General features: G+C 42.7%; 1 protein-coding gene across 3 annotated transcripts in view; it reads left to right on the top strand.

The window, feature by feature from the left end:
• Nucleotides 1-14724, top strand: part of TBC1D8 (TBC1 domain family member 8) — a 411616-nt gene that overhangs the window by 205715 nt on the left and 191177 nt on the right. For all 3 annotated transcript variants that reach the window (XM_069204407.1, XM_069204406.1, XM_069204408.1), the window contains exon 6: nucleotides 6290-6497. In XM_069204407.1, coding sequence (XP_069060508.1) covers nucleotides 6290-6497 — 208 coding nt within the window. The remainder of the gene's footprint in view (nucleotides 1-6289; nucleotides 6498-14724) is intronic.

Genomic DNA, 14724 nt, shown 5'->3' with positions numbered 1-14724 from the left:
ACATTTTTCTTTTGCAAGTAATTTCCGGTTTTACCTTTAATTGCACTATACCATTATCTACTTTTTCCCCAAATTCTCCTACTGCAGTAAAAATAGCCACTCACACCCTGGATGTTAAGCTATGATGGTGTCTCAACAAAACCAAAGACATCAAGAATTGTAACCACCGTTTTGTCAATTAAAGGTCTATACATACTGGAATACCAGAATTCAAGCAGTCAATATCATGGTGGATTTGTTCTATCATTTTTTGCTATCGGAAAAAGAACATATCAGTATCACATACAACCATAGAAAAGGCAGCACTTACAGGCATTTTCATTAATGTCTTTATTGCTGAGAGGCTGTACTGTATCTGTCTCCAAAACCGACATCCAAACCGGTCAAGCATCGCTAAGAATCTTTTAATTAAGAGTATGTGTAATAACTATGTGCACTTGCAAAATCTGATTTCTTATTGAAGTAGGTTGTGTGGTTGCCATTCTCTTCAGTGTTTGAATATCTGCACAGATTCTGTGAAGAAAACCTAGTGCGTAAACTTAGCTCTCCATCGTGTGTCACAAACAACCTGTTTGCTTCCCTGAGAATGTCTAGTGGCCAGTTCAAAGATATCAGCCATTTACCTATTACAAACTCAAAAAAAAGAGCTGACTCAGATCTGTAGAGCAGTGATGTGCAATAGCAGAGTCAGCATGGAGTCTTAAAAGCATGGTATTCCTTTTGGTTATGCCTACCTGACCATTCTTTTGTTAGTGTTGGTTAAAAAAAAGGATGCAGCAGTTTTAAATTAGAATTAGAATTTTGGACTTCCATTTTTAGCTAAGATGGCGGCGGTTTCGAACACTCTGTGTGTTCTTCCGCCTGGGCCTGTTGTGGAAAATCGTGTTTCTCCCTGGCAGAGCAGCAGTTCTTTGTGACTGGGCAACATGGACCCGAAGGTAAATAGGGACAGCAGACGAGGGCACAAGAGAGAGATGGGATACAGCCACAAGCAGGAGGAAGTGACCGTCCATACAGCCTGGGCATTAACATGGCGATGATCCCTGAGACAAGACAATGAAAGCAAGCTGCTCCCGGTGCTAAGAAGCCTGTTCCTGCTTCCCCTGCAATGCCGAAGCAGATGGGCCTAGTGTACTGAGGGCAACAATAGTCTGGTGGCAACATTGTTGGCTTTGGCGGTGTGGGCAGACTGGCTCAGAGGAGAGATTTGAAGGTCTTGTTGGAAACTTTAATGGAGAGGGGAACGGACCATTGCCAGTAGTAAGAAGCTGGAGAGAGCCAATAGAAGCACTGGGGCCTTGTCGGTGATCTCGGCAGCCCCGGCAGCAACAGTGAATTGGCGAGGATGGGAGTGTAGGAAGGAGTGGTTGAAGGCTTAGGAGCCCTGGCAGAAGCCACAGATCGAGCCACACTGTGATGCTTGAAGCAGTATGGCTGAGAGGACTGTTAATGTACCTCTGATTGTGTCCTAATAGCGGGTGCCCTCCTTAGAGTCACCAAAAACCCTACCATGCAGGGAGGTGAAGGCTTTTGGGTGTCCTGAAACTTGGGCTACAACTGGAATGGAGCCCCACAGGAAATCAATGAGCAGGGGCTATTGCTAGAGCTCAAGCCAGCCCAACTGGAGGCAACACTAACTTGGGAGGCGGGAACCTTCCTGGCTGCAGTGGCCGGGGGTCACTCTGGTCCTTGAACCACTATTTCAACTTGATCTAAAGGCCGCAGAACACAGTAACTTAACAGTAAAGCAGCATTTCACCCGAGAACCAGGATGAGGCCACAATCACTTGTGCTTTTGTGGATGAACTCTTCTGTAGATTGAGAGAGCGCATTACAGTGCTGGGAGGTGCATTTTAACATACAAATGCTCAATCATGATATCAAGGAAATTGGAGACAAAGTCAAGACGTTAAGGAAAACTAATGACGCATGTGAAGAAGAAATAGAAATGCTGTGCCTTGAAGTTATATTGCTGAAAGACAGAACTGAGGACTTGCATGCATTCTTGGAAGACACCAAGAATTGCTCATGGATCAAATTGTCTTTTAGGGTCAAAAAGTGACGTTCTTTCAAAATCTCTCCATAATAACTTTGCAAAACACAGAATGTTTTGCCCCATTACTGAATTTCTTTCAAGTAAAGACATAAAGTATTGATGAAGTGACCCTTTCAGACTTGCCTTCACGCGGGACAACTGTCATTTCCAACTTTGGTTCTGGTGGAGACTCTAACGAACAACTGCGCTCATCAACATTCTCCTGAAAGGAACCATCCTACATGGTGCCCCACTCACACTGACTTGGAATGTGGATAAAAGTGCAGTCTGCCAAGAAACCTCAGAGGCTAGTGGTGGACATAGTGGCAGCAGAGAGAAAGATGGTGCAGGACCGTCTCAGGGTGGCAACAGACATGCCTGGACCATTGGGAACTGACAGTATGCAGTCAGCTTCCCTGACATTGGAGCACAGGAGAGCAACAGGAGACAGAGGAGGTACAGCAGACGAGGCTCAGGCGAGGGGTAAGACAGAGTAGTAAGACCCTTGGACTGGAGTTTGGACACTCACTGGACAGAGAAGGTCTGCGTCTTGGCCTGTTGACCCTGATAGGTTGTTCAGAAAGGGATGACATAGTTGATTTTAAGACATTGCTCCCTAAGTTGGGGGTATTTTGTGGGGTTAAAGGAAGGGGGGGGCGGGCACAGAGCCAGAAGTCCTTCACATCTGCTCTCCTCCTAAACTGGATGTTTTGTGGCCACAGGGTGGGATTAGATGCAATGTACAATGCAATACTGGGTTAATTGTACCTTTAATAGTGGTATGAATGAGATCAAAATTATGAGCTTGAACACTAGAGGCTTTAATGCTCCAGCGCAGAGCAGGACTGTGCTATCACTCAGAGATTTGGGTTGCCATATCTGTCTCTTACAGGAGGGCTACTGACTCGGGAAGGATTGGCGCAGGATATGTTCTTACCAGTTCCACAGCAATACTTCTACTCATTGGCTATAAAAAGGGTGGGACAGGAATCCTATTGGCCATTTCATTCTGGGGCGGAGTTAAAGAGATTTTAGCCATTATCAAGGTCTAGGCATTGGTGTTGAGATTGCCCAGGGAAGAGTTTACAGTTGCATCAGTTCATAACCCAATATAGTTCAGAAACGGTTCCTCAGGATGGGTGTTACCCACATCATGCACTCACCAGATATGGAGGTAATACTAAGCAGAGATTTTAATCTGGAGATGATTAATTACTAGGATGGGTCTGATCATCATATTGGACACGTAAAAGCCCTATCGGAGAAAGACAAAGGTTGGCTGAAAGTGATGAGTTGGAGGATAGCTGGTGCTTTAGACACCCCAGGAAAAGAAATTATACATCCTTCTGAGCTGTGCATAAAATATATGCCAAATTAGGCTATTTCACACCTTCAAAAGTGGGCCTAGTGACTGAGGCCAAAATAGACATAACCACGCTCTGGTAGGTGTGGTGCTTCACCCCCAAAGAGCTAACCAGATACTTAATAACTGCCACTTGCGGTACAACCTCTTGTTCACATAATACCTATAGGACAATCAAAAGGAGGAGATTAGCCTACACACCCTATTGGATGCCCTTAAGGTCACAATTAGAGACTCATTTATTTCTCTGCAGCAGATTATAAGAGCTTCAGGCTCTAGACTTGGATAGTGCAGATTATGGGCTGCTTGGATTGAATCAGAGATTTTTTTTAAGGGAGGCCATAAAACTGGAAAGCTCCTGTCTTGTATATTAAGGGCGCAGATGGCCTTGAGCCACATCCCTTTCATCAGAGTAGCTAGGGGCAAGTTAGTTCACACAGATGTTGAGATACAGTATGCTTTTCACTACTTCTAAACCACCCTATATCAAAAGGAGACTATGCAGGAGGATGTCATGCAGAAATATTTGGCCAGGTTTACCCTTCCTAGACTAAGGCACAAATGGAAGCTCTAGGAACCCCTATTAAAATAGTGGTTGCGTGCATTTATAGACTGAAACTCATAAGTGGCGCAGGCCCAAACAGCTACACAGCCCTATTCTACAAGACATGTTACCACGAGATAGCTCCAGTCCTTATCTATTTAATTCTGTGGGGGAATTTGGAGAGATCTCTCGCCCCATGGGGGGGCCTCTGTAACCATACATGCCGAGCTGGAGAAGAATCTTCAGTTGTGCTCCTCATATTGCCCAACATCTTTGCTCAGTATTGACACAAAACAGGTAACTGAGAATCTGGCAGCTCATCTTGGCCCATGCATGTGCACCTTAGTGGACCTGGGTCAGGCAGGCTTTATCATGGACCGTATATTGACAAATAGGATAGCTAAGGACCAATATACTGCACTACCTGTGAGTCCCAGGGAATATCTACACCTGCTGCCCATCCCCTAGTTAGCCACTCAAAAACCCAACATTGAAGCAAATTTTATACATTAGAGAGGCAACACATAAACCAAACATACAGATGAACACCTTCGCAAAAACCAATCCTCGGATTCATGTTGCTTAGATTCTTTATTCTTCTTTATGGACAGGAGCGCAGCCAACACGTTTCACCCAAATTAGAGCTTTATCAGAGCATAGAGCATGAGAACGGTCCAAATACCGGAAAATCCAAACATAATCCATGTCACCACGTGAGCAGAACAGCTACCATCCAGTTAGACCACTAAGGGATATTGCTGACTTATAAGGTCCGCATTGGATCCAACAATCAGAAATTTAATAAGCACTGTATACTACTGTTGTAGATATCTATCAACTTCTTAATTCATATAAGCGCGTATTGAGTTCGCAGCTTGCCAGTGTGACGTGAAGAGGTTGAGCTGAGTTGTTCAACCTACGAAGTAGAATTTTAGAGACCCGGGTCCCTGCTCAGCCCACTCCCACCACTGTCAGAGCAATGTCTCTTCCCTTTCTCTAGACCATATAGACTTGTGCTTCTGGGCTCCAATCTGTGCTTTGAGACCCAGTAATGATCTTTCAGGCGATGCAGCTCAGCATACCTCTTGCTCCCTTCGACATTCAGGCATTGCACTTAAACATCTCCGGCACTGGAAGCCGGCAATGTAATACAGAAGCGGGAAGCACAACTTCTGCGAGGCACAGCTGTTCAGATGACACGAGTGCAGGATAAGGAGTTTAGCTGGCCTTTTGAAAAATGTTGTTTAAAAACAATATCACGGGTGATAAGGAACAATTTTCCAATTTTAACTTGGCTTATAATGGATAAAAGGGCGCAACAAAAAAATTATTGATGAACGCTGTTATTTCCAAATGACAGCATTTTATAAAATAAAAAGAATCTGAAGTGAACAAATGATTTCCAACGTTCCACTGACATGTTGTGCTTAACTTGTCAGGATAAAATGAGGAGCAATTAAAAAATAGTTGCTGTTTTTGGCTCATAAAATCAAAGACCTGATAAAGGTTTGCAGTATTTACATCACATTGTTTTTTAAGATATAAAGCCGAGACAGGTTGTTCAGGCATCACATAAAAAGCTTCAGTGTCTAGAATCGGAGAGCCTTAGTAAAGTAGCCTCATGTAACTTCTGATTTTTATTGCATTCTGGTACTTGTATTTTTGCTTTTCGCATAATAGATGCATAACTACACGTACCAAATGTGAACAGGATCTCACACTTCATATAAAAGAAAGTGAGGATACTATGTACGGCCTAATGCAGTATTTTTTGGCATCTATGAGGCTTGTAAGGAATTATTTCCACTAGGAATGCAAAGTAGAAATATACAGCAGCAAGCATCATTGGTTATTTTAGTTTGTCTCGTGCATGACAAGGTAGCTAATGGTAAAACAATGTAGGGTCTAGGGCCAGCAAGAAAGAGGACCAATCACACTACTTCACTGGTTGATGATGATGGTGGCAGATGGCATTCGGGGATGTAATCGTGGCAGGAGATTACTAGTACTGTCCTCTGACTGCTAGAGGAAAGACTAAATCTGCAGGAGACTCCACCAGTGGGATTTCCTTCATTAAAGAGAGAGTATATTGATGGAGATTCCACTGGTGGTGTCTGAATGTCAGGTTATTAGCTTGTCACTCAAAGTATCACACACAAATCCTGGAAATATCTCACATAGGGACACAATAACTATGGAAATGTTATACATAAACTGTAAACTTGGCAGCTACGAACACTTGAAACGTTAGGGGCATCTTGCGTCACGGCTCTAGCAGGGACACCAATGGGCGTCAGTAATGTTAGTTTTTCTATTTCATTAATTGTGTTTTTTGTAATCCTACCAGGGATCTGCAAGACCGGTGGCAAAACGAGTTATTCCGGGCGTTCTTCAAGCTGCCCCGGAAGGAGAGGCTACACGAGGTGGCGGATTGCTCTCTGTGGACACCTTTCAGCCGCTGCCACACAGCGGGCAGGATTTACGCGTCGGACAGCTACATTTGTTTTGCCAGCAAAGAAGACGGCTCCTGCAATGTTGTCATTCCGCTTAGAGAGGTATGCACTGGCAAGCTGCTGTTTGAAGTAATAACACGACTTGGTATTTATTTTTCCCGCCTTGGTCTCTTACACTTATGTCTAAGGAGGTCACATTCAAACCTGCTACTGCTTGCCGTGGTATTTCAGCAAGTTGAATGGGTCTATAGCTTTGCTGTGGTACATTGCCATAGAGGAGACAAAGTACCCGTATCATATAAGGATATTGCAACTCACACGGAGGGATTAGGCTTAGTTCTATGTGATTACTGAACTAGACGACCCATGCAGAATTATTTTAACATACTGTAGGGAGTATTTTTCCTTATAGTACATGGTGGCGGTATGTCCTCTACTCCAGCCACCATAAGATTCCTGATTGTTCGCTCCGTCTGCTAAAAGAGTTATCAAGCCTGCTGATCTTCGGTAATAATGTAGAAGTTATAACAGAAAAAGAAACGTCAATGCCCAACATCTTATTTAGTAGAAATGCATTTTAAGAATTGCGACGCAGGTTGCTTTCAAATCATGATTTAGAATATGCATATTGTTCGAAATGGGGTCTTTGGTTGACAGTCAGGTTACCTCCTGTTCAAGCAAGGACCCTCACTCTAGTCAGGGTAAAATAGAATCACCCTCAGCTAACCCCTGCTTTTACCCCCTTGGTAGCTTGGCAGAGCAGTAGGCTAACTTCAGAGTGCTAGGTGTAAAGTATTTGTACCAAGACACACAGTAACTTAATGAAAACACTACAAAATTACACAACACAGGTTTAGAAAAATAGGAAATATTTATCTAAACAAAACGACAAAAATCCACAATACACAAGTCAAGTTATCAATTAAAAAGCAAAAAGAGTCTTTATGTAGTTTAAAACACACACTAACACTGTTAGCGTGAAAATGTACCTTGGGTGCGTCAAAAATAACCCAGCACGGGTGAGTGTGCGTCAAAAAGGGCTTGCGATGCGCCGATTCAACTCACGAACGGGACCTTGCGTTGTTTCTCCTTTCATCGGGGCGCGTAATTTCTTCTCTCAGGAGAGCGATGCGCCGATCCGGTCAGCACTCTCGAGGCCGGGCAGGCCTTGCGCTGTTTTTACACGCCCAGTGGTACTTGAGTTGGAAATCCAGCTGCACGATGATTCAAAAACCACGCAGCAAGGGTTTCGATCTCCGAGTCTCCGTCAGCGATGCTGCGCATCGTTTCTCCAGCTCTGTGCATCGATTCTTCGGTCAAGTTTCCGGTGACTGTCTATTTTCAGCCGCGAAGATTGGAGTTGCATCTATCTTTTCCCCGCACAGCGTTATCTGGGTGGATTTCTTCCTCTTAGGCTGTCAGCTTCTCCTTTCAGGGTCCCAGGAACTGGATGTGCACCACTTGGCAGAGTAGGATTCTCTCCAGAGACTCCAGGTGCTGGCAGAGAGAAGTCTTTGCTGTCCCTGAAACTTCAAACAACAGGAGGCAAGCTCTAAATCAAGCCCTTGGAGATCTTGCCCTCTTACTTTGGCAGAAGCAGCAACTGCAGGATAGCTCCACAAAGCACAGTCACAGGCAGGGCAGCTCTTCTTCCTCAGCTCTTCAGCTTTTCTCCAGGCAGAGGTTCCTTTTGTTTCCAGAAGTGTTCTAAAGTCTGTGGTTTTGGGTGCCCTCCTTATACCCATTTTCTCCTTTGAAGTAGGCGTACTTCAAAGTAAAGTCTCTTTTGAATGTGAAATCCTGCCTTGGCCAGGCCCCAGACACTTACCAGGGGTTTGCAGACTGCATTGTGTGAGGACAGGCAGCCCTTTCAGGTGTAAGTGACCACTCCTCCTCTCCCTCCTTGCACAGATGGCTCATCAGGAAATGCAGACTACACCCCTGCTCCTTTTGTGTCACTGTCTAGTGTGAGTTGCAACCAGCCCAACTGTCAAACTGACCCAGACAGGGAATCCACAACAAGGCAGAGTCACAGAAATGGTATAAGCAAGAAAATGCTCACATTCTTAAAGTGGCATTTTGAAACACACAGTCTTAAAATCAACTTTACTAAAAGATGTATTTTTAAATTGTGAGCTCAGAGACCCCAAACACCACATGTCCATCCGCTCCCAAAGGGAATCTACACTTTAATCAGATTTAAAGGTAGCCCCCATGTTAACCGATAAGAGGGACAGACCTTGCAACAGTGAAAAACACATTTAGCAATATTTCACTGTCAGGACATATAACACACATTACTATATGTCCTACCTTAACCGTACACTTCACCCTGCCCTTGGGGCTACCTAAGGCCTATCTTAGGGGTGCCTTACATGTAAGAAAAGGGAAGGTTTATGCCTGGCAAGTGGGTACACTTTGCAAGTCGAATTTACAGTTAATACTGAACATACAGACACTGCAGTGGCAGGTCTGAGACATGATTACAGAGCTACTTATGTGGGTGGCACAACCAGTGCTGCAGGCCCACTAGTAGCATTTGATTTACAGGCCCTGGTTACCTCTAGTGCATTGTACTAGGGACTTACTAATAAATCAAATATGCCAATCATGGATAAGCCAATTACATATACGTTTTGTAAAGGAGCACTTGCACTTTAGCACTGATAAGCAGTGGTAAAGTGCCCAGAGTAACAAAAACAGCGAAATCAGAGTCCAGCACACATGAACAACCTGGAAAACAGAGGCAAAAAGTTAAGGGAGACCACGCCAAGGATGAAAAAGTGTAACACATATAGATTACTGTTACAAGTCCCACATGATAATCAATACTGGAAACTCTCCTCGCACACACAGAACAGACACCACTTGTGTCCCCCAGCTAGAGCTGCTTATACAGAACAGGTACAGGAGACCAGCAGCCGTAGAAGACAGACACTGGCAGATGCAGCTCTACTACCTGTGGCGTTATGATGGCAGCAGTAGTGCAAGAGTCCTGTGAATCACAGAAAACTGATCTGCTGCGGCTAGCAGCAAGATCTTTCACACACAAACCAGTTTAAGCCTGTACAGCTGACTAAACTGATTTTCCTCCATAGGTGGAAGATTTGTCTTTGGGGATGGGAGGAGATGGAGAGAGCACCAGTACTGCTCAGTGTAGGCACCACATTCCAATCCAGCACTGCTCTTTTTTTTGTAAATAAAGCACTGCACATGCCACAGGAAAATTAATTTGCAATGCTACATTGCTAGAGAACAGGATTCGCCTTGAAGGACGCAAAGCTTGGGAGCAACAATAGATGCTGCGATTCAATTGAAGTCCATGGCTCTCCCTAACATCTCTACAACAGACTGCAGCATGTAGAGGCAGATCTAGACTGCAAAATGTATAAAGCCATTTGTTTTGACATTTGTTCTGCATGGTGTTTGCTGTACTTATGGTGAAATATATTTTTGTTGTAATGTTTAGATTGGTCATTCAGGATCCAATCAAGCAAACTCAGTTGATGAATATCATTTATGTAGAGCGAATCTTTTGAGTGCATAGAAAAAAATATAGGTGAGTATTCTGTGCTATTGTATGAAAAAAACATCAAATAAGACTAACAAGTGTCTGTTATATTTGAATTCAGTAAAAGGTCCTATCTGATGAACAATACAACTTAGCCTAACATCCAAAAGATTAGGAGTAAACATACAAAGGCTTATAATGCGAATAGTCCTTCTTTATTTGGGCCATAAAACAATCTTTAGGACTATCTTTGTTTAGAAGGACCATCTAGTGAATTGGGACTTCCATATAACCAATACCTACAAGTCCATACTTTAAATATGTAAATCTGATTTTGTAGTGATGAATTTGCATAGAGATACTACAGTTCATATACAAATCAAACTTGTCAGCAGATCCCAACTTCAGGAACGATTCATGGCCACAGACATACCTGACTTCCTTGTCAATGTCCACAATCATGCAGATGGTAGGTAGCACAGAATACTTACCTATCTTGTTTCTGTGCCTGCAAAAGATTTTTTCTACATAAATTATATTTACCAATTCAGATGGCATGATTGGATGGTAAAGAACCAATCTAAAAGTTATAACAAAAATGTATTTCTTTTAAAATAATTCCTTCAGGAGTTTCTTGTTCAAATTACTTACCCATCTTCTGAAGGAAGATCGGGTTACTCTCTTTTGTGCTAGTTATCTTCAGTGTGTAGGCACATGGTGCTCACTTATTTAACACACAAACTGGATAAATCCAAATTCTATTGTGAAAATAATTTACATTTACATTTACAAATGTTTCGGTATGCTGTATTATACACATTATGGGAAATGGCCTGCAGCTAATTAAGCTCGACCAGGATTCACATTAGTCACATTGTCAGATATTCGCTGCCACCAAATTGGTGTTCAGGATTTTACACTGTCTAGGGGGCTAAGGAGTGCGAAAATTACTAAAGGGCTCTTCTGTGGCCCTGATATTTCAGAAAGTGATGTACCATGGACAGATCTGACACTATGGGCCTGATTCTAACTTTGGAGGACGGTGTTAAACCGTCCCAAAAGTGGCGGATATACCACCTACCGTATTACGAGTCCATTATATCCTATGGAACTCGTAATACGGTAGGTGGTATATCCGCCACTTTTGGGACGGTTTAACACCGTCCTCCAAAGTTAGAATCAGGCCCTATATGTGCATGTGGCCCTCAGTTGTTTTTTCCTTGCTACCATCACATGCTGGGATTTTGGAAAATGATCATCCATTTATTAATGAATTTGCATTCTGTTTCACATTTATTGACCATGGTACTTACATATGCTTTCAAGAGGTATCCGGTGCTTGTAGGGCACATCTGTTACTAATCCATATACGGACCACGTTTGGTGCTTTGAACAGACCTACTAGTTCATATTTCGGTGTATAGCACCATCTTTCACCAAATGGCAGGAGGGACCGAGAAACAATATACTCATGGAATTGTATTGCTTTTAATGTAACTTGAGATGTAAAACTGAGGGAAGCCCTGCTGATACAGGACACTTGGAACCCATACATTAATTTAATGGCAGAGAAAGGTATCCCGTACATCTGGAAAACAGCCTTCCTGAGCCTGACTCTTCTTCCTCTACCAGAATGCGTAGGGCAAAACTAGAGCAATGACAGTGGCTAATCCACGAGTAACATAAGATCTCTTACATGAAAGGGAGCCACCATTGTGCATATGGATCCCTCATATCATGCTAGTCTGAGAAAAAGTGGCAAGTGAATAGAAAGGAATATACCTGGTACTTCTAAGGTGGTGTTTCCATCTTGCAAATGGTTTGCCATGGAGTCAGTCTTCTTAGCCTTGGTTACCATTACCCACAAAAATCCAAACACCATGGGCACTGTTTACCTAAACAGCCCAAATGTTGTTGGCCTGGAGATTGTGACAGGTTGTGTTGACGCCTGCATCATAGGATGTTGCTGTAGCACTGTAAAGTCCTTGTTGATGCTTTTCTTATTGGCTTTGGGTTATTACTGGAAGATGGCTGTAGCATCATCAGTGCCAAAATTAGACACCACCGTCTATCTCTTCCGATCACTCCATTGCCTTTTACACTGGCAATATTTCCCCCTTTCAGATACTCTGATTTACGTGGGCCAGGGAAGTATTTTTCCTCTGTTGTATAGATGCCTACAAGTAACTGCCAGGATGTCAATGGTGCTAAACTATTTCACACCCATAACCTGCTGTCTCTATATCTAACTGGGATCAGAAGTATGAGCCTGGCTCTCTTATGGAACTGAATGTCCTGTTACTGAAAGCTTTTCTTCCGTGCAAGTCCTGCAGAATGCAAGCATTAGGGATAATTCCTCCCCGGTTGTCCTGGAATCCTGTACTCTTACATCCAGTAGTGAGTTCTCTTTCCACCTAGGCCTTCCTTGCCAGCAGGTTGTGCTTCTATTTAGGGATGGCACCAAGACCCAGCTCAAGCACCCGGGAAACACTGGTCATCCCCATAAGGAGAGCCACTGGATTATTTGGTCCTTCTTTATGTAGGTTTCACAAATTCAGTTTAAACAAAGTACTTTTTCTCAATCATGACTGGGAACCGAAATGTGCAAACTCTTTACAAAATGGAAACCATATCTTGGATATCAAATTGGTCAGTACGAGCTGTTGCATTGGCTGCTATTTTTCTGCTTATTTTGTGCTGGTGAATATATCTGTACACTTGATAGAAAATATACCAAAGCGGTTTGAGAAAAGTAAATGCAGCAAAACATATTATTCACTTGGGGCATGACACTGTGATTGCACACTGTTGGCATGCAGGCTTCAGTGTGTTTTACTGTTCCTGTATGCCAGGGCAAAAGCTTTTGCCAAAAGAATGGGGTCATTCCTACTGGTATATAGGAATGATTCCTCAAAATGTACAAGCAGACCCCATCCTGACCTGTATCAGGCCACATTCTGACCTTCCCAAGATCAGTTGATATATAGCACATCTCTCTGAGAGCTGACCAGTACAGACCTCAGACTATATGGGCTGACAGAACAAAGCATTGAAAAGCCCTGGACACACATGCCTTAAGGGGCAAAACAAGTTGTTTGTTGTTCGCAATGCTCTGTAAGATATAGTGTTGTACTCTGAAGGTCTTGTAACAGATCATAAAATGACTATGTAATAGAAATACACTTATTCCAAGTTTATATTTGCATTTCATGGTTGATGTACATGTGCTGAGATGTACAAAAATTTTATATGATTTATTTGATTGACCCTTTTCACTCGAATGCCATATACATAGCATCCTAGCAAGAACACGGTCATAGGCTAGGCAATCACTCCATAACAGAAACTGGCACTGTCTGCCTCTGACTAACCAATCATTGAAGTATGATGATGCAAGAACTATTTACTACTTCGGGTGCACCATTGTCAGTACCTTTGCAAAGGCTCTGAGATCCAAAGTAAGACCAGGAGGAAGAATCTCAAACTTACATCATGGAACTGGACAGTGAGATGTCAAGAAACAAATTAAATACGTTTTCTTGCACGTCAGGATAGACCAACAAATCACATTTTAAAATAGAGGCATAATCTGTGGAATAGTGAAATGAGGTCAAATAGAAGGCACAGTCTTTCCTGTGGGGCACAAAATGCTTGGATTAGTAAAACATAGCTCATCCTCTTCTTGAAATTGTTTGTCTCTCAGTTCAGAGCAACTTAAAGACCTCTACTTATTAGAGCCCCTAATGAGATATCAGCATGTAAGAGAAGGGCAAGAGAGCTAAACTAACCTATAGCCAAGGTTGAGTTGCTGGTTATATTAACTATTTAAATTCCCATGCCAGTTGCATCCTCAGGGCTGCATCAGAGTGCGTGTCCAGGATTCTAGGTATATGATACTGTCATAAAAACAAGACCGGACATAAACTTCACATTTAGGAGCAGGCACTGAACTGGTTGATTAAATACCAGTTCAATAACCATGTGACGTGGTATCGAATATGATACTCCTGCTAACGCGTCCCTCTAAGATAAATTTCTACACATTGCGACTCGTTTTAGGCCAATGAATATTTTGACCTTGTTGAGAGACACCTTAGGACGAGATAGCTAATCAACATATCAATCAATACATCAATGATATCATCAATATTTATCACAATAACGCATCTCACTTTAGTCAGACATAATCAGCCAAGACACCACCGTGACCTTGCAGTCATGAATAACCACACCGGTTTAGTAAGAATTTAGTGATTTTATTCCCTATTAGTTACAATACTACTAGTAGATTTATTAATCTCAAAACCAAGAAACACAATAGTATTGTCACAATAGGGCAACTCTGATAACATTTCATCAAGGCAAGAATCACAAACATTAGAATATAACACGGCGTTAACATAGACTATCATTAGCAGAGTATATCAGCGCATTGTTCAACAAAGCATAGATTTAGTAATTTGTCCGTATGCGTCAGTTTAGTGAATCCCTCACCTAACCTCTGGTTAGCATTAGCATGTTGGGCTTCATGCAAAACAATTTCGTAACACCAATTTAGAAAACATCTAACAATGGCTCCTGTCAAAAGAAAAGCAGTTGGTACCTAGAAAGGAAAAGCAAACAGACAATCACAATTTCATCGTCATATAGTTACCCTCCAAGTTTGGTCAGCAAACAAGCTTTGTCTTCGTCTTCAGGACATCAATTGAATCGCCATCAGTAATTCAGCTCCGGGTAAAGGGGCACTTCCCTCATAAGGAGGTAAAGTGTAAAGGGCAAATCTAAGGACAAGTATGGTTCTAGATAAGTTAGCCAGTC

The sequence above is a fragment of the Pleurodeles waltl genome, chromosome 8 (assembly GCF_031143425.1).
Source record: "Pleurodeles waltl isolate 20211129_DDA chromosome 8, aPleWal1.hap1.20221129, whole genome shotgun sequence".
NCBI lineage: Eukaryota > Metazoa > Chordata > Amphibia > Caudata > Salamandridae > Pleurodeles > Pleurodeles waltl.
The sequence above is the reverse complement of the archived record's forward strand: the minus strand, read 5'-3'. Positions and strand labels throughout refer to the sequence as shown.